Source organism: Leptodactylus fuscus, chromosome 7 (assembly GCF_031893055.1).
Source record: "Leptodactylus fuscus isolate aLepFus1 chromosome 7, aLepFus1.hap2, whole genome shotgun sequence".
Taxonomy (NCBI): domain Eukaryota; kingdom Metazoa; phylum Chordata; class Amphibia; order Anura; family Leptodactylidae; genus Leptodactylus; species Leptodactylus fuscus.
In genome coordinates, this window is record NC_134271.1 from 104464957 (window position 1) to 104490089 (window position 25133).

Consider the following 25133-nt stretch of genomic DNA (forward strand, 5'->3'; position numbering starts at 1 on the left):
TTGGCCTAACCAGTGACAGAAAACGGATGTTCTCCATCAGCATGCCAACACAGGGAGCCGGGGTCGGAAAATGAAGAGGAATCCAAGGCAGATGTCTTCATCAAAATAGTCTTCATTTACTAACATGTTAACAAGGGCGCCATGCACATAAATGTGTCAGTGCTAACCCTGTTTTTCACAGCTAGCATACTGGCTCATTATTTTCCATGACCCCAAACACATGGGTCTGTGTAAGGGGCCATGAGTCTTCTAAACTGCCCCCTGTAGGACAAATTATGTTGAGCACCATCATACCTTCTTAAATAAACCCTTTAGAACTGAAATGGGCTTAAATGCAATGGGGTCATGTCAGGACCTCTGAGAGTTCCTCATTCATGTTCGAGGCTCTATCAAAGCTCAAGGCAACTATTTGTATATTAATATAAGCAGCTTTTTCAGGGAAACGGTTCATTTAGTAGACTATCTAAAAAGTATGATGGTATGCAGCATGTCATCTACAATGCACTGTGGCTGGTTTTATACCAAGACTCCTTTTAAAATAATGCACCGTGTAAAATATGGACAAAAAAAAACGCTGGACATACATTTTAAGAGCTGAGACGTCTGATATACCAGAAGAGAGTTTTATTTTTGGCAAAGACACCAGTGCATTTCTTTACCAAAGTATCAGGACAAAGCTTGCAATGAGCATCTGAGGTATTCCAACAGCAAGCAAAGACACCCAGAAAGAAAAAAACCTCAAAGAGTCAAAACCTCCGCCCCTACAAGAGGTCTCTGACACGATGTTTCATGAAAGCCATCTGCAGACCCAGAATTAATGGACATGGTTAATCCGATTATCTGGCAGTCAGACAGTACAAGGTAGGCGGCACTAAAACTTCAGTACAACCATGCCTTGGGTTTCCCTGGACAATGCCTTAGATACCTTACGCAGATACATAGTAACGGCAGTATGTATATGAGGGAGCTGGGAACAGTCTCCACACAGCGACACTAAAATAGCTGCCTCCTACATCTCTCTGTAACAACAGGAGTCTCAGGAGACCGGATTTTCCAGCTCGAGTAAGAAAAAGAATAAACTGCCACACTTAATGTAAAAATACCAAGAAGTGAGAAGTAACAGGTATTGTTCAAGGCGGATTAAGCAATGTTTACTCTGACAGGTAGCAGCTTAATAAAGCATTTAGAGATGAAAACCCTCGCACATATAAAATACTTAACAAAAAGAAAATCATCATCAAGTATACAACATGCAGCTTGTTGGATTGCCATAAAAAGGATACGAGGAGTCCCTTCTGTCCTACACACCAGGTAGAGACAGGCAGCTATAACATGCGTCATCTTCCTACCGCGAGTCAGGTGCTTGCTGACGGCCATTTTGAAAAAGTTGAAGGCGGTGTCCAAACAGTGTTTGTTCAGTTGCAGTTGAACTCCCAAATTATGGATCTGCCTCTTTCCTGGAAGAGAAGGGAAGATGCTGTTAGCAAGTCTACATTAAAGTAACTCTTCACCACACGGGGTTATCACTTTTCCAGAAACAGAGTCATTTGGCAAAACAATAAAACATAAAAGCTTCGGCCCTCAGGAGCGCAGCAAAGCCTCGTACATGAGGGGGGGTGGCAAAACATGGAGTTCCTTGGGTTGCACATTTAGAATTTCTGTTGTCTAGGTAAAACAACCGCATCCAAGAGTGCATGCCATTTGTTCCCCTTACCTTTGCACTCCAATTGTACCCCAACACAATCTCTATATGCCTTGAATTTGGTTTGGTACATATGAACTCTATAGGTGCCATATAACAGATCCCTACACCTCAGATGTAGCACAGAGCCATAATATGGAAAGGATTAGGAGACCTTGTAGATGACGGAGCTATCTGTGATTCTAAGACATGTTCCCTTAAGAGTCTTTAAATGGCACATCTTGGTTCTGCACAGTCAAGCTTTTTCGGGCTTAGAAAAGAAACCAGTGAGTTGTCAAGGTAGCAGCCGCTTGTAAAGTTTTACTGCCGTGAAGCCATGAATGCGGCAGGAGCAGTGAAGCAGGGTATCTACAGTAAAGTTATACTTCCATAACCGGCCCTATAGGAGAACAACCTGCAAACGCCTGCATTTTACTCTATGTATACTTACATCACATAGCTGGGGGGCTATTTCACACCTTTTTACTAGAGATGAGCGAACAGTGTTCTATCGAACACATGTTCGATCGGCTATCAGGGTGTTCGCCATGTTCGAATCGAATCGAACACCACGTGGTAAAGTGCGCCAAAATTCGATTCCCCTCCCACCTTCCCTGGTGCCTTTTTTGCACCAATAACAGCGCAGGGGAGGTGGGACAGGAACTACGACACCGGGGGCATTGAAAAAAATTGGAAAAAGTCATTGGCTGCCGAAAACAGGTGACCTCCATTTTAGACGAATAGTGGATTTCAAATCCGGGTCATATGAGAATGTGAACTTTGTGACTATGAGACAGGGATAGCTGTACAGGCAGGGATAGCTAGGGATAACCTTTATTTAGGGGGGAATGTTATTAAAAATAACTTTTTGGGGCTCTATCGGGTGTGTAATTGTGATTTTTGTGAGATAAACTTTTTCCCATAGGGATGCATTGGCCAGCGCTGATTGGCCGAATTCCGTACTCTGGCCAATGCATTCTATTAGCTTGATGAAGCAGAGTGTGCACAAGGGTTCAAGCGCACCCTCGGCTCTGATGTAGCAGAGCTGAGGGTGCACAAGGGTTCAAGTGCACCCTCGGCTCTCCTACATCAGAGCCGAGGGTGCGCTTGAACCCTTGTGCACCCTCAGCTCTGCTACATCAGAGCCGAGGGTGCGCTTGAACCCTTGTGCACACTCTGCTTCATCAAGCTAATAGAATGCATTGGCCAGCGCTGATTGGCCAATGTATTCTATTAGCCTGATGAAGTAGAGCTGAATGTGTGTGCTAAGCACACACATTCAGCTCTACTTCATCGGGCTAATAGAATGCATTGGCCAGCGCTGATTGGCCGAATTCCGTACTCTGGCCAATCAGCACTGGCTAATGCATTGTATTGGCGTGATGAAGCAGTGCTGAATGAGTGTGCTTAGCACACACATTCAGCTCTACTTCATCGGGCTAATAGAATGCATTGGCCAATCAGCGCTGGCCAATGCATTCTATTAGCGTGAACTGAGTTTGCACAGGGGTTCTAGTGCACCCTCGGCTCTGCTACATCAGATTGCTACATCTGATGTAGCAGTGCCGAGTGTGCATCAGATGTGTAGTTGAGCAAAACTGACTCAGCACTGCTAAGTCTGCATTCGCATAGGAATGCATTGGCCAGCCTTCGGCCAATCAGCGCTGGCTCTGCCAGAGGAGGCGGAGTCTAAGGTCGGACCTGAATGGAGACTGGTGTGGAGCGATCTTAGACTCCGCCTCCTCCAGCAGAGCCAGCGCTGATTGGTCGAGTTCCGTACTCTGGCCAATCAGCACTGGCCAATGCATTTCTATGGGGAAAAGTTAGCTTGCGAAAATCGCAAACTGACAGGGATTTCCATGAAATAAAGTGACTTTTATGCCCCCAGACATGCTTCCCCTGCTGTCCCAGTGTCATTCCAGGGTGTTGGTATCATTTCCTGGGGTGTCATAGTGGACTTGGTGACCCTCCAGACACGAATTTGGGTTTCCCCCTTAACGAGTTTATGTTCCCCATAGACTATAATGGGGTTCGAAACCCATTCGAACACTCGAACAGTGAGCGGCTGTTCGAATCGAATTTCGAACCTCGAACATTTTAGTGTTCGCTCATCTCTACTTTTTACATGAATACTTCTGTAGGAAGTAGCAATGCTACAATACACTGAGAACCACAGGAATGAACATCCTCTGGGGCCTATTAATATACCTAAAACGTCCACTGAAGGGCCACTTCCAAGTGACTAATGGGATTATACACCTTGATCAAAATGTGTATTAAGAACTTCAAATTCATTTTTGTAGATTTTGCTGAGAAGTGTAAAGCAATGTATAATACTGGAATGTGCGGTCCCTGTCTTTTATTCTAAAATGCTGGTGTGTTACATTTTGGACAGTAATTTTACATTTAAAAAGGGGAGGGGGTTCATAATGACAAAAAAAAGGGGGGGGTCCTGCTACCAGACCTCAACCAATATGACCTTCTGACATACAGAATTGAGCCTGAGGTCATGCTATGGATGGACAGCCACCAAGTTCTTGCCTAATAGTGTCTATAGTCTCTCACTTTGCCAAACTAGTATCCCTGCGCTGCGCTGAAGAGATCCAACAGATCCAAACAGTGTTTTCTGCAGCTGGGAATCTGTTCCTTTTGGAATAGAAATACTAGTTTGGCAATAATCCTCGCATTATGTTATTAGGCTTTTTAACAAGTCATGCATGATGGTAAGGAGACTGCCCCTAGAGGGCAGCATACAGAGGCACTGTTCTCCTAATTACATCCTGGAGAACATTTGCATATTTTTTTGCCTAATAGTAGTTATAGATTGAGCAGTAGTTAAGCTCTTTCCTACTCGCAAACCACTAACTATTCACTATAGTTTACCTTCTCAAAAGAGGTTTCCATGTATGTGCTAGTCATGGCCAAACACTTGTACCTACCCCGGCATTATGGAATAGAAGATTCTCCAACATGGCATTCAGGCAGGGCTGGCAATTATTTGACCCTGAAGGATTCTGACAATTCTAATTTTCCTGACAACTGCCATAATAGTACAGTACTGCTTAGGAGCTGAGCACGCCATACCAGAAGAAGCCCGTGATCGTAGACCTCTCTGAACGTAGGCCTTTTAACCTGTCACCAGGCTTCAATAGTTATACAGGAATTTTACCACAGAAGTACGGCAGTCTATAGTACAAGTGATGTAATGAGTGTAGGCTCAAGTCCTATAATACATATAAAGTGCCAGCCTCAGAAAAATGTAAGCTGATTTATTCCACTATACCAGGGGGAAAAAATAAAATAACAAAAAGCAGGAAAAAAAAAAAAAAAAAAAGCGGCTGTGGTAGTCAGGGGTTAAAATGATGAACTACAAGATTCACCACTGCCACTTGGCACTAAGTTTCCCCACGCACCCTCCTTCAGAGCGGTAGCTCACAGTCAGTGTTATATCCCGTGCCGGTTTTCTCCTCCTGCCACCAGATACGATGGACAGTTTCTTCACCGTGGTCAGTAGAACAAGGAAGCCATATGCTAGCTTGCTGAATTTTTTTTTTGTTTTTATTTTATTTTTTTAAACAAAACAAGAAAAATCGAGATTTAGAATTGAAGAAAAGCACCCATAAACTTAAAAAATTAGATTAGATTCTCATTTTTTGGCAAAGCGCTTTTATTGGAAGGAGAATGATATAAGCAGGCAATAGACATAGAAATATACAATGTATAAACAGCATGGTAAAGCAGGGTCTTATTGTCTGAGTTCTTGTTGCAGTAAATCAGTTTTATAGCGTTGAACTACACGTGGGGATGACTGCGTCTATTTAGGCCAGTAGCAGAGGGAGCTCAGACGTTACAGTACACTAGACTGGATCTGATCTGCGAGATGCCTGGAGGGCTCGGCCTGAGGACACGAGTCAAAGGTTAAAGAGTTTCCAGACAATATGACTCTACAATTAGTAACACCTCCAAGACAACCTTTATGGGGTGTTTGTCTCTCCTGTCATACTATCCTTCACTATCAATGTCAGTAAACTCTGCTCTACCATCTATCCCCTCAGCAAATGACATAGTACGTCCTGAATGGTGGCATGGGTAGACTGGCATACGGAGCTCTACAGTGCTGTGTGGGCACTTTTAACAGTAGAGTTTTTAGCTGAAAATACTGCAGCCAGATGTTACTGAAAGACTGCTCTGGGCATAGTTTTGTTCATGGGATTTTTGCCATTGATTTCTCTGTAGAATGTTAAAATAAAAAAACACACTCTTTACTGCAGGATTTTCAGAGCAGATATCCCGCAGTCTGACTGCAGAAAATGCAGAGTTGTGAGTTTCCCACACAGTGTGTGGATGAGAATTGGTTAAATAGGTAGTGCGTATATACAACAGCAAAAGCTGATGGTTCGCTGAATTCAGGGTTCAGCACACAGTATATATTGCAGAGTGACAGAGATATCGGCACCATTGGTTTTGGCTTGTGATATCACTGCACTGTCAGAGGGGCCGGACTCTCTGCTCAGTGTCATTGCTGAATTGTACCATCAGGGGCGCTCCTCACACCCAGCAATGATGCTTAGATGTGAGGCCGATCCCTCTGACAGTGCAGTGAGAACAGCACTCACATCTAGTGGTACTAAGATCTCTGTAACGGGGGACGATACCGGCAAAGCTTAGGAAAGTGCTATATAACACACTGCCTACCTTAAAGGACATGAAAGATCCCCTACACTAGTACTGTACATTGAAGAGGGTTTGCAGCAGACAATTTCCCAGTAGGTAACTCACTGTGAGTACACGTTGTGTTTTCCAGGACTCAGCATTTTCTGGATTTTAATAAAGGCTGTGCCCACCCCTGAAACCTCTTTGGCATTGCTCAGAGGAAACTCTGAAACAGCAGTCAAATTCACGGCAAACATCTCTGAGCAGCGCCAAAGGGGTTTCAGTTTTGCTCTAAGACCACAGACTTCCCTAATGTGTTGTACTTCCATGTACCTATGACAGACGTCAGAAGTCTATTCTGGTTTATTTCGCCCTTAGGCAGGGCTGACCTATAGCGGTAATAGTGCACAAGGGACTCCCACCACTACACAATATAGTACACACTTGCACAACCTTATAAGCTTTCCTCCTATTAGGACTATGAACATTACCATGGGTAACATCTCTCACGGCTGCTCTTTGACATGACAGATAAGTCACTGTCCACATTATGACTGCATAACTCTCAAACAGTGAAGTAAGTGAACATAGTCCTTCCCTAAGGCAATGGATGAGTGTGCTGACAACTGGTCTTTAAAGAGTTCTCCGGCTGATGTGAACATGTAACATGTTATTCCTCCAAATATAGTTCTGCACCAATTCCATAACACTCAAAGTAACACTTGAAGATGTTTAGATATTAGAACAGGTCTGTTTAGCTGCATAATACATTCACAGTAACAAAGAATGGAAAATAGCCATACACAAATATCTGCACAATACTAACATTTGGCAACTATGTATCCACTCCCTATTCTAAGGTCAAAACACAGCCATTCACTAAAACTTTACAGGTACAGGCCTAAAAGCAGACACTATGTAAAGACAGCGCTGGCAGACACTGGCACATCTGCAGTTAATGCCAGGCCATAACCCACTGGCAAATCCAGCATTTCACATGAACAGACAACCATGTAATACACTGACAGGTCAGGTCCTCTAGAGCGGGTACTGCTTTTATAGAGGGCGTCTCTACTCTTGCTCATAGAGGCATAAAGGTTAAAAGGGCAATAGTGAGGGATACCCCTCTGGGATAACCACATGCTCCAATTTTGCACTTGGAAAGTATTTCAACACTTTAGGAGAGCCATCATTATCCAAACATTTTAGGAAATAACCCCAAATCTTTCATTTTAATCCACAGTCACAACAATCTGCTAAAATTGATATAATTCTGTTAGGTGGTAAAATAATGCAAAAACTCAAGGGTAAAGCCGATTATATATGTGGTTCTATGTACCTAAACATACCCCATCCTGGATCCCTATGGACCTGCAACTTCTGTTAAGTAGAAGCACAGGGGGTCCAGGTTTTAGAACTTCAAGATGGACTTAACATGGTTACAGTATGTGGAAAGAAAGTCCTTCTATTGTGCTATTCTTCACTTTAGGATTCAGTCCAGGTAGGCAGCACATCAAAACCACAGCAAATAAAATTAAAGCAGGGCAAAGATCAAATAGTTATGGCTAGAAGATGGTCAAACCGTCTCCAAAATAGCACAAATTGATGAAAACCTCACTGCTGGCTATGAAAGAGAAGTGTCAGAACACAAGATATACCCGAGCTTGCAGTTAGGGTGCCCATCATACTGACCCTACACACTGCTGAAAGGGCTAACAATAAGTCCATGAGCATCAGACCTAGGCCATGGAGCTAGAGAACATGGCCTGGACTGATAAATCACATTCTTTTATATCATGTGAATGGCCTATTGTATGTAACTATCCTGAGTAATAGATGGGATCACTACAGGAAGAGGGCAAGCTGGCAGAGACTATGTCATGCTCTATGCAAAGTCCTGCTGGAAAACCTTGGGTACTTATGTGGATGTTACAGATCCCCTACCTAAACATTGCTGCAGAAATACCCCTGCTTGGCAAGAGTATACCCTAATGGCAGTGTTTTTCATGTCTAGCACACTGACCCATTCATTTCTGTGGCCCCACATGACCTTATATTTTCAAGGGCAACACTCAAATGTCATCCATGTGCTGTCCGTGCCGTTCAGTCACGGCCCGGCGACACGCACACAGTTGCAACACCATGAGGCGAACGCCAATTGCCCCATATCAGGTGAAAAAATTCCTTTCCAACAAGCCGCACTTCAAGGATTTATGCACTTTTTGGACAAAGTTCTCACCGATTGATATAAGTAAACTAATTACTATACAGAAGCCTCTTGTTATAAAATAAAATATTCACAACGTAATGCCGGGGGGGCTTAAGTCTCTGCGCTCTACATCTGCAGCTGACAAAACAACTCTGGAGCACATATCTGACCCAACTCTGACTCTACTTTATGCACAAGCAGCGGGAGTAGAGCTGGCTCAGTCACATGACCTAGAGCGCAGAGACTTCTAGCCCCCCTGCACCACTCTCCAAATTCTATGAACCAGAGTCATTGGAAGGGGTGGCATGTGTATTAGTAAGTGTATTCATATCAGTCAGTGAGTACACCGCCAGATATTTGCCTTTGGGCTAGTAACCACAGGACACTTTCAGACTTCCTATGGAGCCAATGGTCAGAGTTGTTTGAGTCATATTATTAGGCAAGCGGTTTTAATATTGTGTCTGATTAGTTACATACTGTGAGAAGGTGACAGGCACAGTACTGGAGTAATGCTAGATTAGCCCCAGGTTCCTGACATGTGTGGTCCAGGGCGATCTTGAATAGGCCGCAGCCCAGGTTTGAGTCCTGAGGCGCATTACTGGGCTAGAAACGGGCTGCAGATCCAGTAATCCAGGGCAGAACCTGGGAGTGAGAGGGAATGGTGACTGCCCTGACATATTGAGTCTGGTGAGACAAAACTATACTGATGGTTTTGGTTCATGTGGCTGACAGTAAGCCACACGTATAGTGAGGTATTATTGGTTACTATTTAGTTAGAGCTCGGACGAGCAGAGATTTGATTTATTTCTGCCTGAAGTTAAGGCTGTGTTTTGTTTATGTATTTTTTATGCCTGAAGCCAAGGTTTTTTTATTTATATTTATTAATTATTAATTAATTATTATTATTATTATTAAATAAACCATTTTGCTGCACACTTTTGTGTCCCTGTCTTGATTGTTTGGGTCAGCAACCCTGCTGCTACTGAGCTAACTTACCCACCATACATATATATTACACAATCACAACAATACACACACACACACACAAAATAAAAGGGCATTAAAAGCATAAGTAAATACACAGAATTCAATCCCTCCCCCTGACCTTCAGCTTACTTTAGTGGTCTAACTTCACCCATTCCCACATTTTGGGTGGGGTTTTCAGCATAGTAGAGCTACAATTGGCGTATGGCTATGAGTTCGTTCAGACCAGTGCAGCTCATACAGATTTCTTGCTAAGAACAATCCCAGCACAATGCCTAATAAAACGCTATTTATAAGGGGAGGGGTGTTAATCCGCAACATGTGCATTCATCTTAAATTGGAAAGAAAATGAGAGTAATGTGTGCTAATATTACCAGAGAAAGCTATTTGTAAGCACATACCAGGGGAACCGCTCAGCCCCAGAAGAAAAGAATCTAATTTTAAAGCGTCTATTTTTACGCCACAACAACTGGATCTGACTCAACATTCCTCATGTAACTTTCTGGACCCTGCAAATACAAAGAAATCCAGCCGAGGACAAAAGAAATTCCTAGAGCTCTTAGGTTATTTGTGTAGATGCCACCTACTGGGCATAGAAATATCTCACTGCACAAGACCTGCAAAAGTCATCAGGGCAAGGCTTACTGGTGAAATCCAGATTGCAAGATCTGGACTGTAAGATGGATAACAGAATGAAGGTGTCCGTGTAACTTCTTACTATTACATATATGCACTGGTATTTACAGTGGTATGTTGTAAATGTTCTATCCATTCATATCATGGATACAGCCTTGTGCCTGGACCTTCAGACTAGTTGCAGTCAGCCATAATGCAGCTACATTTTAGGGTCTGTATTAGTCTAGGGGTACATGATGACTTCACAGTCACTAAATACTTCATCACTGCTAATAAAAAGGAAAGAGTTCACACTGCAACCTGCATATTATCATAACCCAACAATCAGCGGAAATCCAACCTAGCTGAATTTATGCACAAACACATTCACTATTATTAGTTGTGGCTGGTAGTGATGTTTGTCCACTATCCCCTATCCACAGAACAAGTGAGAAATTGCAGATTGGTGGGAGTCCAATGATGACAAGAGCGGGGTTGTGACCAGGCGTGGCAGTGTACTGCTCACCTCCGCTCCATAGAAAAGGACTTGTATGACTGTGGCCCAAGTGTGAGCGGGAAACTCATTTAAAGGGGCTCAGTTACAAAAAAAAGGGCCTGCTCCAATCCAAACACAGAATCATGCTTCTTCATGGATTGTGTCAGGTATTGCAGCTCAGTTCCACAGAAGCAAATGGAGCTGAGATACAATATTACATACTACATGTGGACAGGAGAATGTTGTACACTCCTATATTAAGTATACATCGTTTACTATAGAATGGTCTATAGCTTGCATATATGTTACTAGACTGTGGCGTGTAGTATGAGAGGATATACTGAAAGCAATGTAAATGAGCTGTGTTTATTGTCCTAATAGGTTGTCAGTATAACATCTTGCTGTGTAATACAGCAATGCTCCTTTCTCCTTGTCATCATGTCATGCCCAATTAGCAGTATACAAGGGCAACTATTCACTTACAGACTGCTGGAAGGAGAATTCTGCTGAGCGGGCAGTAACTGGCAGATGACGAAATGCTGCAGCCTGCTCAGACCAAACCATGAAGAGACGGTAAATATGGCAAGTACACAAGAACTTCAGCTCTCCACATCCACAAGAGCAGAACTCTCACAATCAGCTACACACAGCGAGAGTAGTGGGATGTCAAATGGATTTATTGCAGACTTAAGATCATACAGCCCTCTGCTGGTCATGTGAAGAACAGCACACTACTCACATGCTCAGACAGTGGCTGGGTCCAGATTTTATTTCTATACGATACGCTTTTCTATACTTAAAAAACAAAACAAAACATAAAGCGAAGGTGGATGGCATTTTAAAGAATGGGGGATAGCAAAATCTTATTCAAATGGAGCATGGGTTTACTTTAAGGTTAGATTTGTTTAAGGAACTTAGAAGCCTTGACTGGAGAAAGAAGCAACAAAAATGAGCAGCAAGACATCTAAAGCAGTGGTTCTTAACCTTGTTTGAGGTACCGAACCCACCAGTTTCATATGCACATTCACCGAACCCTTCTTTAGTGATAAATCAAATATATTTTTTTACCAAATTCAAGACACAGGTATACGGTTTTTTTACTGGTACAAAAAATTAACCGTGTATAAGGCCTAGGGTTCGATCGAACCCTGGTTAAGAACCACTGGTCTTGAAGGTCAAAAAAATAGACTGAAAATCGACAGCATATCCACTACATGTGAACATAAGCCTGTACACTTGCTTTCACACACTTCATTCTTGTTCCCACCTTTGCCTTGTCGACATCCAAGCGTTATGTATTTACCCTGCACTTTGGGACTTGCATATTTTATCCACAAACATACATATGATTTTTTAATTTTTTTTTATTTTTTTTTTATTTTTTTTACACAATGTTAAACTTTGATGCAAAACTGCATGAAGGCACCAAAGAGTGTTAAAGGGAGTCTATCCCTAGAACCCGGTCCCACAGATACAGATAGGTTTAAGTAATCTGAATAAAATGTGTTTTTCCGATATGAATTAGTGTTTAAAAAAGAAAAAAAACTGCAGAAAATACTGCTGTGTTTATCAATAACCAATAGGGGCGTTTCCACTGCTCTGAAGAGCTCATCTGCTAACATAGTGCGTATTGAGGTAACATGATTTGTACATGTTAGAATTCAGATTTTAATAGTGTATATCTAAATTAGGAAAACTCTCACAAAATCTTGGATATTACAAAAGGTAAGGGGATATTTCCAACTATAGTTAGGATAGTGACTCACCTACCTTTTTCACTCACTCAGGGGTTACCAGGGGTATGGCCATTCATATAAAAACAGAAAGTATGCATAGAAATGATCTAGCGCCATCATCCTGAGGATCATGAAGGTCTCCACAGTGAAATCGCCATAAATCAGGAAATGAAACTAAACCTTAGTAATATGCCATTACTTTCACAAAAAGAGCTCTTTAAGGGTGAGGTTTCACATTGCAAAAAGCTGGTTTTGCTGTGATTTTTTGAGCAAAAACCAAGGATAGCTCCAACAGGAAAGTGAAATATATAGGAAGTGCTTATACTTCTCTCCCTCCTGCTCCCGATTTTGGCTCAAAAAACTGCAGCAAAACTGAAAAGAAATTTAGCTTAGGAAAGATTCACATCTGCGTCAGAGTCTCTGCCGGATTCCAGAGAGAAAAGTCCTGCACACCGGCCCCATTATAGTCTATGGGTTCCGTGGGTTTCTTTTTAGACTAGGTTGACACTCTCCGTTGTCCAGCACAGTGCAAGTGTGACTATAAAGAAATTTTTGGGAACAAGCCCTCTTCTCCCATGTTAGGTTCCATTACTTCCTGTGGTAATGAAGGGTATATATGAGAATACAAGCTGTAACCCTAGGACACAGGTGTGCCTGCCTTCTCAGCAGACAATTTTCAGAGAGAAACAAAAGCCAGGATTTACATACCATTTTGTAGTGTTTGGGCTCGAGATTCCTTTCCCAAATTTGTGTGAAATCCTCCGACAAGTGTGGAAGATTTACCAATACCTAGAAAAGATTGGAGAAAAGAAAAAGACTTGATGAAATATTTACTACACGGACCACATAACAATATGAGTACAGAAATGTATTAATTCAATTATCTAGAAAATATTAATATATTATAAAGAAAACCCCTTTATTAACTGAACTAAAGCTAAACACAGGAGGAATGGGAAGAAGGAATTACAAATCTAAATCTAAACACTGCCACCTAGTGTGCAAAGGAAAAACGGCAACAAATCTTGTGTTAAACAGAAGGTTGTATCTGACCCAACACAGAAATATCAGATCGGATCAGTCTGCAAATTTATGGCCATAGAAAAAGGAGAGAAAGTAGCTTTTGCTGAATAAAAGAGCAATTAGATTTCCTAGACATTAGCCGAGCAATAAATGCAGTTAGTTTTGGTGCCTGACGTTCTATTTAAAAGGGGTTGTCCCATCACAAGGATCCTATCTATACTGCTAGTTTATGTGGATTTAAGACTTTTCATAAATACACTGCTTTATCAAAACTGCTTTGTTTGGCCGCTGTCTTAATTTATTCACTTCATTGCTTACACTCCGTTTCTATGGCGCTTGGGATTATCTGCTCATTTGTCAAGTGATGTAGCTGCCTGCTCTCAGGGGGGGAGGGAGGGGCTGGGAGCAGCTCTGAGCTGTTTGTGTCTGATAAGTAGAGGAGATTCTCAGATAGGGGAGGTGAGAGCTCTGGGATTTCTGAGCTCTTATCAGTCGGTTTAATTAAATTTGGCTGATAAGGGCTGAGATAAGGAGTCAGTTACCTCTGTATGTAATGCATACTGACTCAAATCCAGCTCTTCTACATCAGCTTCACACTGTGGTAATTCATTTACAACCAATCCCGTGCAAGTGAAACCCCGCCCACCTATGTGCCGAGAAAAGCAGGAAGTGAAGAGAGCACAACAGCCTGCAGGTTAGTGAACAAGCGTCATGGGAATACCCCTTTAAGCTCTGTAATGTCAGAAGGGCGGTGTCAGGCAGGGGGTGTGATTCAGAGCACCAATCAGAGGCAGCCAGTGTCAGAGCAAAGAATCACACCCCATATCTGCTCCTGCCTGACACCGCCCTCCTGACAGTACAGAGCCTAAGTAGTACTAAAACTAACAGCATTGGTTGATTGGGAACGGTGGGGGGCATAGAGAAAAAATTCCTACTGTGCTAGAATCAGTGGAGCAGAAACTATTAATAGATGTAAAGAGCTGGACTTGTAGGAGGTGCTGAAAGGCTCTCTTTAAAAGACGAAATGATAGGGGATAAGTGTCTGATCTGTGAAGGTCCAACCACTGGAAACCCAACAATTGCAAGAACAGGAATCCAGAGTGTCTTAGTACACTCCATTTCATTGTTAAAGAGAACCAAGAAACCAGCGCTGCGGAGTCAGTGGGCTAATCCTTTGACTCCTCTATTTTTCCCAAAGACTCCAACTCCTTCACAAGGCTGATAGCCATGGTCAGTCAAACAATAAAGCTATTGTTCAGATGAAGGGGAATGTGAGACTGACATCCACCTCAGATTCCTCTTCATTTTCTGCCTTGCGGCTGAATCCATGACAGGTTCGAGCATGACGTTTGTTTATTTATTTATTTATTTTAAGTGTCCTGCTTTGATCAGAGAGGAATCTGCTGGTGATTTGAACAGGCCCTAAAGGTCAGTGATTGACTCTACATGAAAGTAAATATGCAATAAACTATGCAGCTAATTAATTCTACAATATAATTATATTATATTTCACCATTAAAGCGATCCTATCATTCAAACTCATTTTTTTTTTCTCACTAACTTGTCGGAATAGCCTTAAGAAAGGCTATTCTTCTCCTACCTTTCCTTGTCTTCTCCACGCCGCCGTTCACTTGAAATCTCGGTTTTTCTCGGTATGCAAATGAGTTCTCTTGCAGCACTGGGGGCGTCCCCAATGCTACGAGAGAACTCTCTAGCGCCACCTCCATCTTCTTCAGCAACAGCCTCTTCACGCCTCTTCCTCCGGCGCAGGCTTCAGACTTCTAGGCCTCGGGCCTAGGGCAAAGCTGACTTACAATACTGCGTAAGTGGACATTTTCTTGTGGCCGGCGGGCATGCGCAGTCAGCTTTGCCATAGGCCAAAGTCCTAGAAGTCTGAAGCCTGCTCCGGAAGAAGAAGCATGAAGAGGCCGTTGCTGAAGAAGTTGAAGGTGGCGCTGGAGAGAATTCTCTCGCAGCATTGGGGACGCCACCAGTGCTGTCTGAGCGCTGGGACCCGCCCCCAGTGCTGTGAGAGAGCTAATTTGCATACCGAGAGAAACCGGGATTGTAGGCGAACGGTGGCACGGAGAAGACAATGAAAGGTAGGAGAAGAATAGCCTTTCTTAAGGCTATTTCGACAAGTTAGTGAGAAAAAAATTGAGTTTGTATTATAAGATCCCTTTATGATAGACTCCCTTTAACAACTTGCTAGTAACAGAAATCACCACTCATTTTTACTTTTAAGACAGTTTAATGGCTGTATCTTTTGCTTGCCAAAGGTGCCAGGACAGGACCTGGTTCATTCAGATTATCAACCAGAGGGCCCTATTTTGAAACTAGTGGTCTATGAAGGGACAACCCTTATAAGTCTATGAATGAGTTAGAAAAATACACTAATATGATGCAGCTGCTTCATTCAGTGACTAAAGTGCTCTCATACGTAGAATAGAGGACAGACCGATGAGTGCATCTCTAGAATATAATACTGGATGTAACTCAGGATTACTAGAAAATAAGTAATGTGATGTATTTATAAAGCTCCTCAATTTACAAACGACATATTAAAACTCTAAAATGGTGTTCAGGAGCTTTAGGCCGGGGACACACATTAAAGAAATCCTATAGAGACAAACCCACAGCGCATAGTCTCTTGCAGGTTTGAAGCATGAACATGTCAATTATTAAAGTGCAGTTTAAATCATTTAAACCATATTTAAATTTTTTAAAGCATTAAATTACTTGCAAAAATTTAAAAATTTAATAATTTTGCATCTCCATAAACTGCCAATGGATACGACCACGAATAAAGGAACTCTCTATGGTCTGGCTCTTGTCATAAAACCCAGCCATGATTTCCTTATTCTTTACTCAAAGACTCGCAGGGACACTACACGTAGGAGAAGATAACCCAGCCACAATAATGAAATCATGGTTTGGGTTCAGACCATATAATTTTTTATAGCCTACAGCACCTGGTATTCCCAATGGTCTCCCACCCAGGTACTAACCAGGCCCAAACCTGCTTAACTTCCGAGATCAGGCGTGTTCAGGGTGGTGTGGCTACAGGCCATATAAAATTCTTACATACATGGTCATATCCATTGGCAACCGATCAAGACAAAGATGGTTAGATAAAATCTATAAAGTTTAAACTTATATACCTATCCCTATTAGGTTTCATTCACATGGAGGAAAATGGTATGGAATTTTCCACGCTGAAAAAAAAGCCTCCCATTGATTTCAATGGGTTCTGCTAGCTTTTTATTCCACTAGTGCACCAGTGAAGACTACCATATTCATAGCCCCCTACCAGCTAACAAGCTGGGGCTGCACTACTTTACTGCTTAAGTCTATGAAGTACACTGGTTCAATAGTGCCCGTATTGTAATGGCAGAATGGCTGGCAGCCAGGGTATAGGATTGATTTCCCGTCTTGCTGTAATGGGTCTGATCAAGGTGCAGATATAAAGAGGTTTTCAAGCTCCAATGACTGGAAAAGCTCAGGAGCCGATATTTGCTTTGCATAATAATGTCACTAGCAAGAGAGCAGACTCCTCGCCAGACGCACGCACGGCCAGAAAGATCCATTTTCTGACATTTGTTGATTTTCCGCTTATGTCAAGATGCTAAGAGCAAATCTAATTAGAAAATGTAAAACCAATTCTGCTCTTATTTGTCACAGGGCCTGCTCCAGAGAAAGCAACAGGCGGGGAAGTAACAAGGAATATTAGGTAAGAGACAATGCTTCCATTCCTGTCACGCTCAGTAAGTAGTAAATAAGTATGGGGCTAAATGGCTCTGCCATTATTTCATCACATTCAATAGCAGACATAGAATAGGAAACAGCGTTATGTGCAATGGCCTCCCAAATTTACATTAGCTGAACCGCTAAGATTCTGTTCACGTCACATTTGAGGCACTAGTTTTAAGTGTACTGAAAATGGTGTTAAAGAGGACCTTTCACCGATTTGGGCGAAGGCAGTTCTACCGTATTTTTCGGACTATAAGACGCACTTTTTTTCCCCCAAATTTCGGAGGAAAATTAGGGTGCGTCTTATAGTCCGAATGTGGGGGGAGGAGCGGATTTGCAGCATGGCCGCGCTACTGCCACCGCTGGTTTTCTGCAGCGGCAGGAGCGTGACAATACTGCAGGCCCCAGCAGCTAAAACACTCCCCGGCATCCGCCGGTCTATTACAGCAGATGCCAGGAACTGTCTTAGCTGCCGGGGCCTGCAGATTGCCACGCTCCTGCCGCTGCAGAAAACCAGCGGTGGCAGTAGCGCGGCCATGCTGCAAATCCGCTCCTCCTCCGCAGGTCCCGGCAGTCAGTTAGCCCCGGGGCCGGTCCCCACCGGCCCCATACCTTTAGTGATGCAGGCCGGCTCCTGCACGGCGAGGCCACAGGAGCCGACCTGTTCCGATGACAGCCGGGAGCCTAATGAAGGCTCCCAGGCCTGTCATACATATATATTACTATCGCGGCTGGTCTATGACACTCCACGATAGTAATGTATAGAATCTCCCATAGACGGCAATACACTTGTATTGCTGTCTATGGGACTTGCAATCAAATGATTGCAGGTTCAAGCCCCCTAGGCGAGGGATAATAAAATAGTAAAAAAAAAAAACACTTAAAAAAATATAATAAAAAATAAAATAAATAAAAGTTTACCTCCTTTCCCTAGAATACATATAAAAGTAAAACATTACTGTGAAACATACACATTAGGTATCCCTGTGTCTGAAAATGCCCGGTCTACTAATATTTTTATGTACAGTGAATGTCAAAATCAAAAGTGCTAAACCGCCGGGTTTTTCTCACCATTTTGCCTCTGATTTAAATAAAAGGTGATCTAAGCAATAAACATTTCCCAAAATGGTATAACTAAAAAGTACACCTGGCCCCACAAAAAAAACGCCCTATACATCCCCGTACAGCTGCAGGGTCACCTGTCAATGTGGCCTTGCAGCTGTTCCAAAACTACAACTCCCATACATTAAATATTTTACCATTTTTTGCCTGAAAATTTTTTGTCCCTATTTTTCTCCTCTAACACCTGGGTGCGTCTTATAGTCCGAAAAATACGGTATATGCTGCTGGAAAGCCGACAGTGCACTGAATTCAGCACACTATCGGCTTTCCCGATCTGTGCCCCGAGTAAAGCGCTATCGGTCCTGGTACCGTAGCTCTTTACAGTCAGAAGGGCGTTTCTGACACTGTCAGGAACATCCTTCTCCACAGCAGCACCTATAGTACTGTACAGTGTGAGCGGGTAGGAACGCCCCATCCCTCTGCTTACAGTGCTCGTCCATAGTCCATAGTCCGTTTCCTGCATAAAACAGAGGCAGGAGACGGAAACCTGTAGGACTCTTTCAAACCCATTCATTTGAGCGTTTTATGCTCTCCACCGCGAAACCGTTTTTTTTTTTTTAAATCGGACACAGAGTCGGACACGCAGTACTCTGTGTCCGATTTTAAAAAACCGGTTTCGCGGCGGAGAGCATAAAACGCTCACCGCCGCACCCGGTCTGACAGGTTTCCATCTTCTGCATGCAGAAGACGGAAACCATAGAACGGACTGCCGAACGCTGGTGTGAACCTAGCGTCACACTGTACAGTGCAATAGGCGCTGCTGTGGAGAAGGACGTACCTGACTGACTGTCAGGAACGCCCTTCTGACTGTAAAGAGCTACAGTACCGGGACCGATAGCGCTTTACCCGGGGCACAGATCGGGAAAGCCGATCACTGTCAGCTGTCCAGCATTATATAGAACTGCCTGCGCCCAATCTGATGAAAGGTCCTCTTTAAAAGGACACAGCAAACATTCATAGGGCTCCATTTACACAACAAAGACTAAAAGTAGGTTCATGTGCGTATAGCTGGGCAGGTACAGGACCAGTCTGAAGTTGTGCCCTGGGCTCACTGCCACATGGACCTGTAATAATACACAGATGTGTGCATGTGGCCCCTGAAATGAATGGGGAGTGCTAGCCTCAAAAAACAGAGCTAGTGGTATACCCCATGGGAGCAGACAGACTACAATACCCTGTATGTCTATACAGTGACATATGGGATATTATATGGGAATTCCTCTTGTCTAATACCTCTAACATAAGGCTCAAATATGATGTAAATAGAGCTTACAAGGTAACCAACATGAAAAAAAAAAACTATATCACGTCATAGTGAAATATCAGATATTCCTGGTGCCAAGGCTCCCAATAATCACTAAGCTGAGTGGTGTGCAGGACACAGAGCAGTGCACAGATCCATAGAAAGCACATGAGCTGGTAACATTTTACCCTCCTGGGTAGAGCCAAGCAAATCCAGTCACAGTCAGCAGAGGACAGCGCTAAATCTGAGCACCTCCCTCTCTACATGATAGTGCTGGTCACCTCATGACCCAGAGATCCAATCCAATCTCCTGCCATAAGTTTTTATACATATTATTTTCCCTTTATGAACACAGAAGCTGGTGGGAAATAAACCTCCCTGCAATTCATAAGTCTACATTTTTTATGTAAGTTTTTTTTTTTTTTTTTTTCTGCTAAGTGGGGATGGGATTCGCATGAATCCCATCCCCTTTGCTAGCACTGTAAAACGCTGCAATTTATTTATTTTTTTTTCTGCAAGTGTCTCCATTGCGGGAAAATCGTGGTGTTTACGTCCCGTGGGCCCCTGTCTAAAGCTAAGTTCACACAGAGCTCTTTGGTCAGGGTTTTGGCAGAAATCCTCCTCCAAATCCTGAACCAAAAACCGCCTGACCATTCAAAGTATACAAAACGCAAAAAAGAAGCGAGATGTCCATTCTTTTGAGCGTTTTCCAGCTCATTGCTTCAATGCAAGTCAATGTGAGCCGGTTTTTCATGCTCGCGGTTTTTTGGTCAAAAACCTAAAGCGTTATTGGAAAAACCTGATCAGGAAATGCCAGGCGTTTTTTTTAACCCCTTCCCGACATGCGCCATAATAGTACGGCGCATGTCGGGTCTGTAACTATGGCGACCACCCGGGAGCCGGGCGGCCGCCATAGCCGCCGGGTGTCTACTGCTTTAAGCAGTAGACAACCGGCTCTAATGCCTCCGATCGGTCCCTGGACCGATCGGAGGCATTAACCCCTCCGGCGCCGGTCAAAGGCGCCATTTTCCCAGCGGCGCATGGGCGCCGCCATTTTGACCGGGATCGCCGGCTCCTGGAGCATGCTCCAGGGCTGACATCCCGTTGCCATGACAGCCGGGAGCCTTGTACAGGCTCCCAGGCTTGTCTGCAAATCTTCTCTTTTGCAGGCTGGTCTATGCAGCCTGCAAAAGAAAGGATGCTGTTTTTGCAATGCATTGCAATGCATTAGCATTGTAATGCATTGCATTAGTGATCAGACCCCCTGGGGTTCAACACCCCTAGGGGGTCTAATAAATGCAAAAAAAAAAAAAAAAAGTTAAAAAAATATAAAAAAATATAAAAAGAATTAAAAGTTCAAATCACCCCCCTTTCCCTAGAACACATATAAAAGTAGTTAAAAACTGTGAAACATATACATGTTAGGTATCCCCGCGTCCAAAATCGCCTGCTCTACAAATCTATAAAAATATTTTTCCTGTTCGGTAAACGCCGTAACGGGAAAAATAGTCGAAAGTGCCAAACCGCCGTTTTTTCACCGCCGTTTTGATTCTGATAAAAATTTGAATAAAAAGTGATCAAAGCAATAACATTTCCCGAAAATGGTAGAACTAAAAAGTACACCCGGCCCCGCAAAAAAAGACGCCCTATGCATCCCCGTACACTTACGTATAAAAAAGTTACGGCCGTCGGAATATGGCGACTTTTAGAAAAAAATTTTTTAACACAGTTTTGGAATTTTTTTTAGGGGTCAAAATGTAAATAAAACCATATAAATTTGGTATCCCTGGAACCGTACCGAAACACAGAATATAGGGGACATGTCATTTTGGCTGCACAGTGAACGCCGTAAAACCAAAGCCCGTAAGAAAGTCGCAGAAATGCATTTTTTCTTCAAATCCACCCCATTCTGAATTTTTTTCCTGCTTCCCAGTACATTATATAGAATAATTAATGGAGGCATCATGAAGAAAAATTTGTCCCGCAAAAATTAAGACCTCATATGGCTCTGGGAGCGGAGAAATAAAAAAGTTATGGGGTTTAGAAGGAGGGGAGTCAAAAACGAAAATCAAAAAATGCCATCGGCGGGAAAGGGTTAAGTATAAATTCATGACCACATCCCAAGAGGAAACGGATCAGGAAACTCCTCGAAAAACGCCTCAAAAAAACGCTTCAGGAAACGCTTCAAATGGCAAAAACACCTCAGGAAACGTCTCACGCGTTTGACAATACCAAAACCCTGACCAAAAAACTCAGTGTGAACTTACCCTATAGTGTGGACTCCTCAGATGTGTATAGTCAATGAGCAATCCAGAACTAGCTAAAAGAAGTCTGTCACCAGGTGGAAGCATATTAATCCACAAACACAAGCAGATAGGTCACCTAAATATAATGTGTTTCTCTCCATGAAAATTCATGCCTCCGCTGCTGGAGCAACAGAGCTGCCCTCAGTGCTCCAGACTGCTTACTTACATCCTATTAATATTATAAATGTGAAAGTTTGTGAGTTTGTGGGTTTGTGTGTTTGGATGTTTGCATGTTCGGATGTTTGTTCCTCAATCACGGAAAAACCGCTCCACCGATTTGGCTGAAATTTTCCACAAACATAGTTAATACACCCGATTAAACAATAGGCTACTTTTCGTCACAATAGCACACATACATTTGTGCCAGGACCCCCACAAAACCCAAACTCACACCACCATCTCTGCAATCTCACACACTTTGGACCATAGCAAGCCACAAAATTCATATTGCCCTCTGCAGCCTCGCCCCTAACCCCACACAATCACATATACATAGACTTTACCACTTTGCCCCTCACCTTAACGATACTCCAGGAGGCTCTCTTTAACGCTCCGGAGCAGCCATGTTTGCCGACCCCCACCGCTCTGACAATCCGCGACACCGCCCACCCATGTAAGCACCCCTAGGCGGTCTAATAAATGCAAAAAAAAAGTTTAAAAACATTTTTAAAAAAAATATAAAGTATTAAAAATTCAAATCACCCCCCTTCCCTAGAACACATATAAAAGTAGTTAAAAACTGTGAAACACATACATGTTAGGTATCCCCACGTCTGAAATCGCCCACTCTACAAAGCTACACAAATATTTTTCCTGTTCGGTAAACGCCGTAGCAGGAAAAATGGTCAAAAATGCCAAACTGCCATTTTTTCACTGTTTTGATTCTGATAAAAATTTGAATAAAAAGTGATCAAAGCAATAACATTTCCCGAAAATGGTACAACTAAAAAGTACACCCGGTCCCGCAAAAAAAGACGCCCTATACATCCCTGTACACGGACGTATAAAAAAGTTACGGCTGTCGGAATATGGCGACTTTTCAAAAAATAATTTTTTAACACAAGTGTTGGATTTTTTTTAAGGGGTCAAAATGTAAATAAAACCATATAAATTTGGTATCCCCGGAATCGTAACGAAACACAGAATACAGGGGATATGTCATTTTGGTTGCACAGTGAACGCCGTAAAACCAAAGCCCGTAAGAAAGTCGCAGAAATGCATTTTTTCTTCAAATCCACCCCATTCTGAATTTTTTCCCTGCTTCCCAGTACATTATATAGAATAAATAATGGTGGCATCAGGAAGAAAAATTTGTCCCAGGAAAAATTAAGACCTCATATGGCTCTGGGAGCAGAGAAATAAAAAAGTTATGGAGTTTAGAAGGAGGGGAGTCAAAAACGAAAATCAAAAAATGCCATCGGCGGGAAAGGGTTAACTTCAAATACTTCTGTCCCAAAGTCATTATGTAAAGTTTCTCACAACACCGTCTATATAGCGGCTCAAATACAAAGTAACTTCAACACAAAAGTCTCACATATTCTCTGAATTACAGCAAAAACAAGATACAAAGTTACATTTCATATCCCATACCTTATACACAGTACGAAAACCTTACCCGCCCCTGTATATACCCACTTCTACAATCACCGCAGACGAAGTCGCGGGTACCAGCTAGTATTGTAATAAATAAATCTCGGGTATGAATTTCCATGGGGAAATATGTATTACATCCCGGTGAGTAACTGTGTTGTTGGTTTAATATGCTTCATCCTGGTGACAGGCTTCCTTTCAAAGGACTGTCTCATCAAGCTACCCCTATTCAAATGAATGAGAGCTTGTGATCCGCCAGGTAAAAGACAGCTCTGGCTTGGCTATGGGTTACTAAAATATATAACCCAGGTTTAGTATCTTATCTGTGGGTTATGACACCTAGACTGACACAGACAAACCGTTCCAGCAGAGCCTGTGCACCAGAAGCCATAGCAATAGACAGGGAGCGCGTGCTGGCTCTCCTTTACCCCCATCCATTGCTATAGCAGTGGCTCCAGGGAAGTGCAGAATGAATAGGAGAGCTTACACACACTCCCCATCCTCTGCTGTTGGCACTGATAGAACAGCTGATAATTGGGGGTCTGGGGGTCAGACCACATACTGTTTACTTATCCTGTGGATAGGTCATAGGTATGAAATTCAATTCGGGGCAAAAAAAAACCTTTAAAGACAGGGGTTTTTTTGTTTTACATTGTCCACTGCTCTCTGCATCTAACATAATAGTCATGCCATGGGACAGTAAGTAGTTGAAGTAATAAAGTGACCAAAGCCATTAGTATGTAATGTGGCCAAAGGTCAGACGTATAAAATGATCTGGAACTGGGCAACCACGGCTCCATTTTGGACTTTCAGGATGGAAATCTTTGCCAGCCCCATAGAAGTAAACTGAGCAATTGCCTAGCCAGCACTACCCTGTAGTATTCACAGCGGCCAAACACTTATTCCGTATCTTGACAGTAGGTAACACAAGTTACTAGTGGCAAAGCAAGCGCATTTAGGGTGCATTCACACTGAGTATACGCTAACTGATTCTGAACGTTAAAACACGTTCAGAATCAGCGCGTATAAAGCAGATCCCATTCATTTCAATGGGAGCCGGCATACGAGCGCTCCCCATTGAAATGAATGGGCTGCTTTTTTCTCTATGGGCCCCTTCACACGGCGTAAGCGCTCAGCTCATTCCGAGCCGTACACGTGAGCGCTTCTAAACACTTCCCATTCACTTCAATGGGAGCACTCGTAGAGAAAAAGCAGCCCATTCATTTCAATGGGGAGCGCTCGTATGCCGGCTCCCATTGAAATGAATGGGATCTGCTTTATACGCGCTGATTCTGAACGTGTTTTAATGTTTAGAATCAGTCAGCATATTACTCAGTGTGAATGCACCCTTAGGGTGCATGCACACTACGTAACGCCGGGCGTGTATGAGAGCCGTACACGCCGGCATTACGGCAGACTGCCGAACACTTCCCATTCACTTCAATGGGAGCGCTCGTAACAGCGGCGTTTACGAGCGCTCCCATTGAAGTGAATGGGAAGTGTTCGGCAGCCCTGCTGTAACGCCGGCGTGTACGGCTCTCATACACGCCCGGCGTTACGTAGTGTGCATGCACCCTTAGGGTCAGAGCACACTGAGTTTTTTGGTGCCGATTTTGACACTGAATCCACCACAAAATCAGCCTCCAAAAAAGCCTCCCACTAGAGTTCTACTGGGAGGCTTTTTTGGAGGCTGATTTTGAGGCGGATTCAGCATCAAAATCGGCG

At 43.1% G+C, this 25133-nt stretch overlaps 1 protein-coding gene and 1 pseudogene across 1 annotated transcript in view; both read right to left on the reverse strand.

Moving 5' to 3' along the window:
* The window catches only part of BRF1 (BRF1 general transcription factor IIIB subunit), a 214121-nt gene that overhangs the window by 180477 nt on the left and 8511 nt on the right, over window positions 1-25133 (reverse strand). The window contains exons 2-3 of the mRNA XM_075282663.1: window positions 13083-13163; window positions 1284-1457 (exon numbers count right to left, since the gene is read on the reverse strand). Of these exons, the coding sequence (XP_075138764.1) occupies window positions 1284-1457; window positions 13083-13163 (255 nt within the window). The remainder of the gene's footprint in view (window positions 1-1283; window positions 1458-13082; window positions 13164-25133) is intronic.
* On the reverse strand, window positions 16358-16465 carry LOC142214694 (5S ribosomal RNA; annotated as a pseudogene).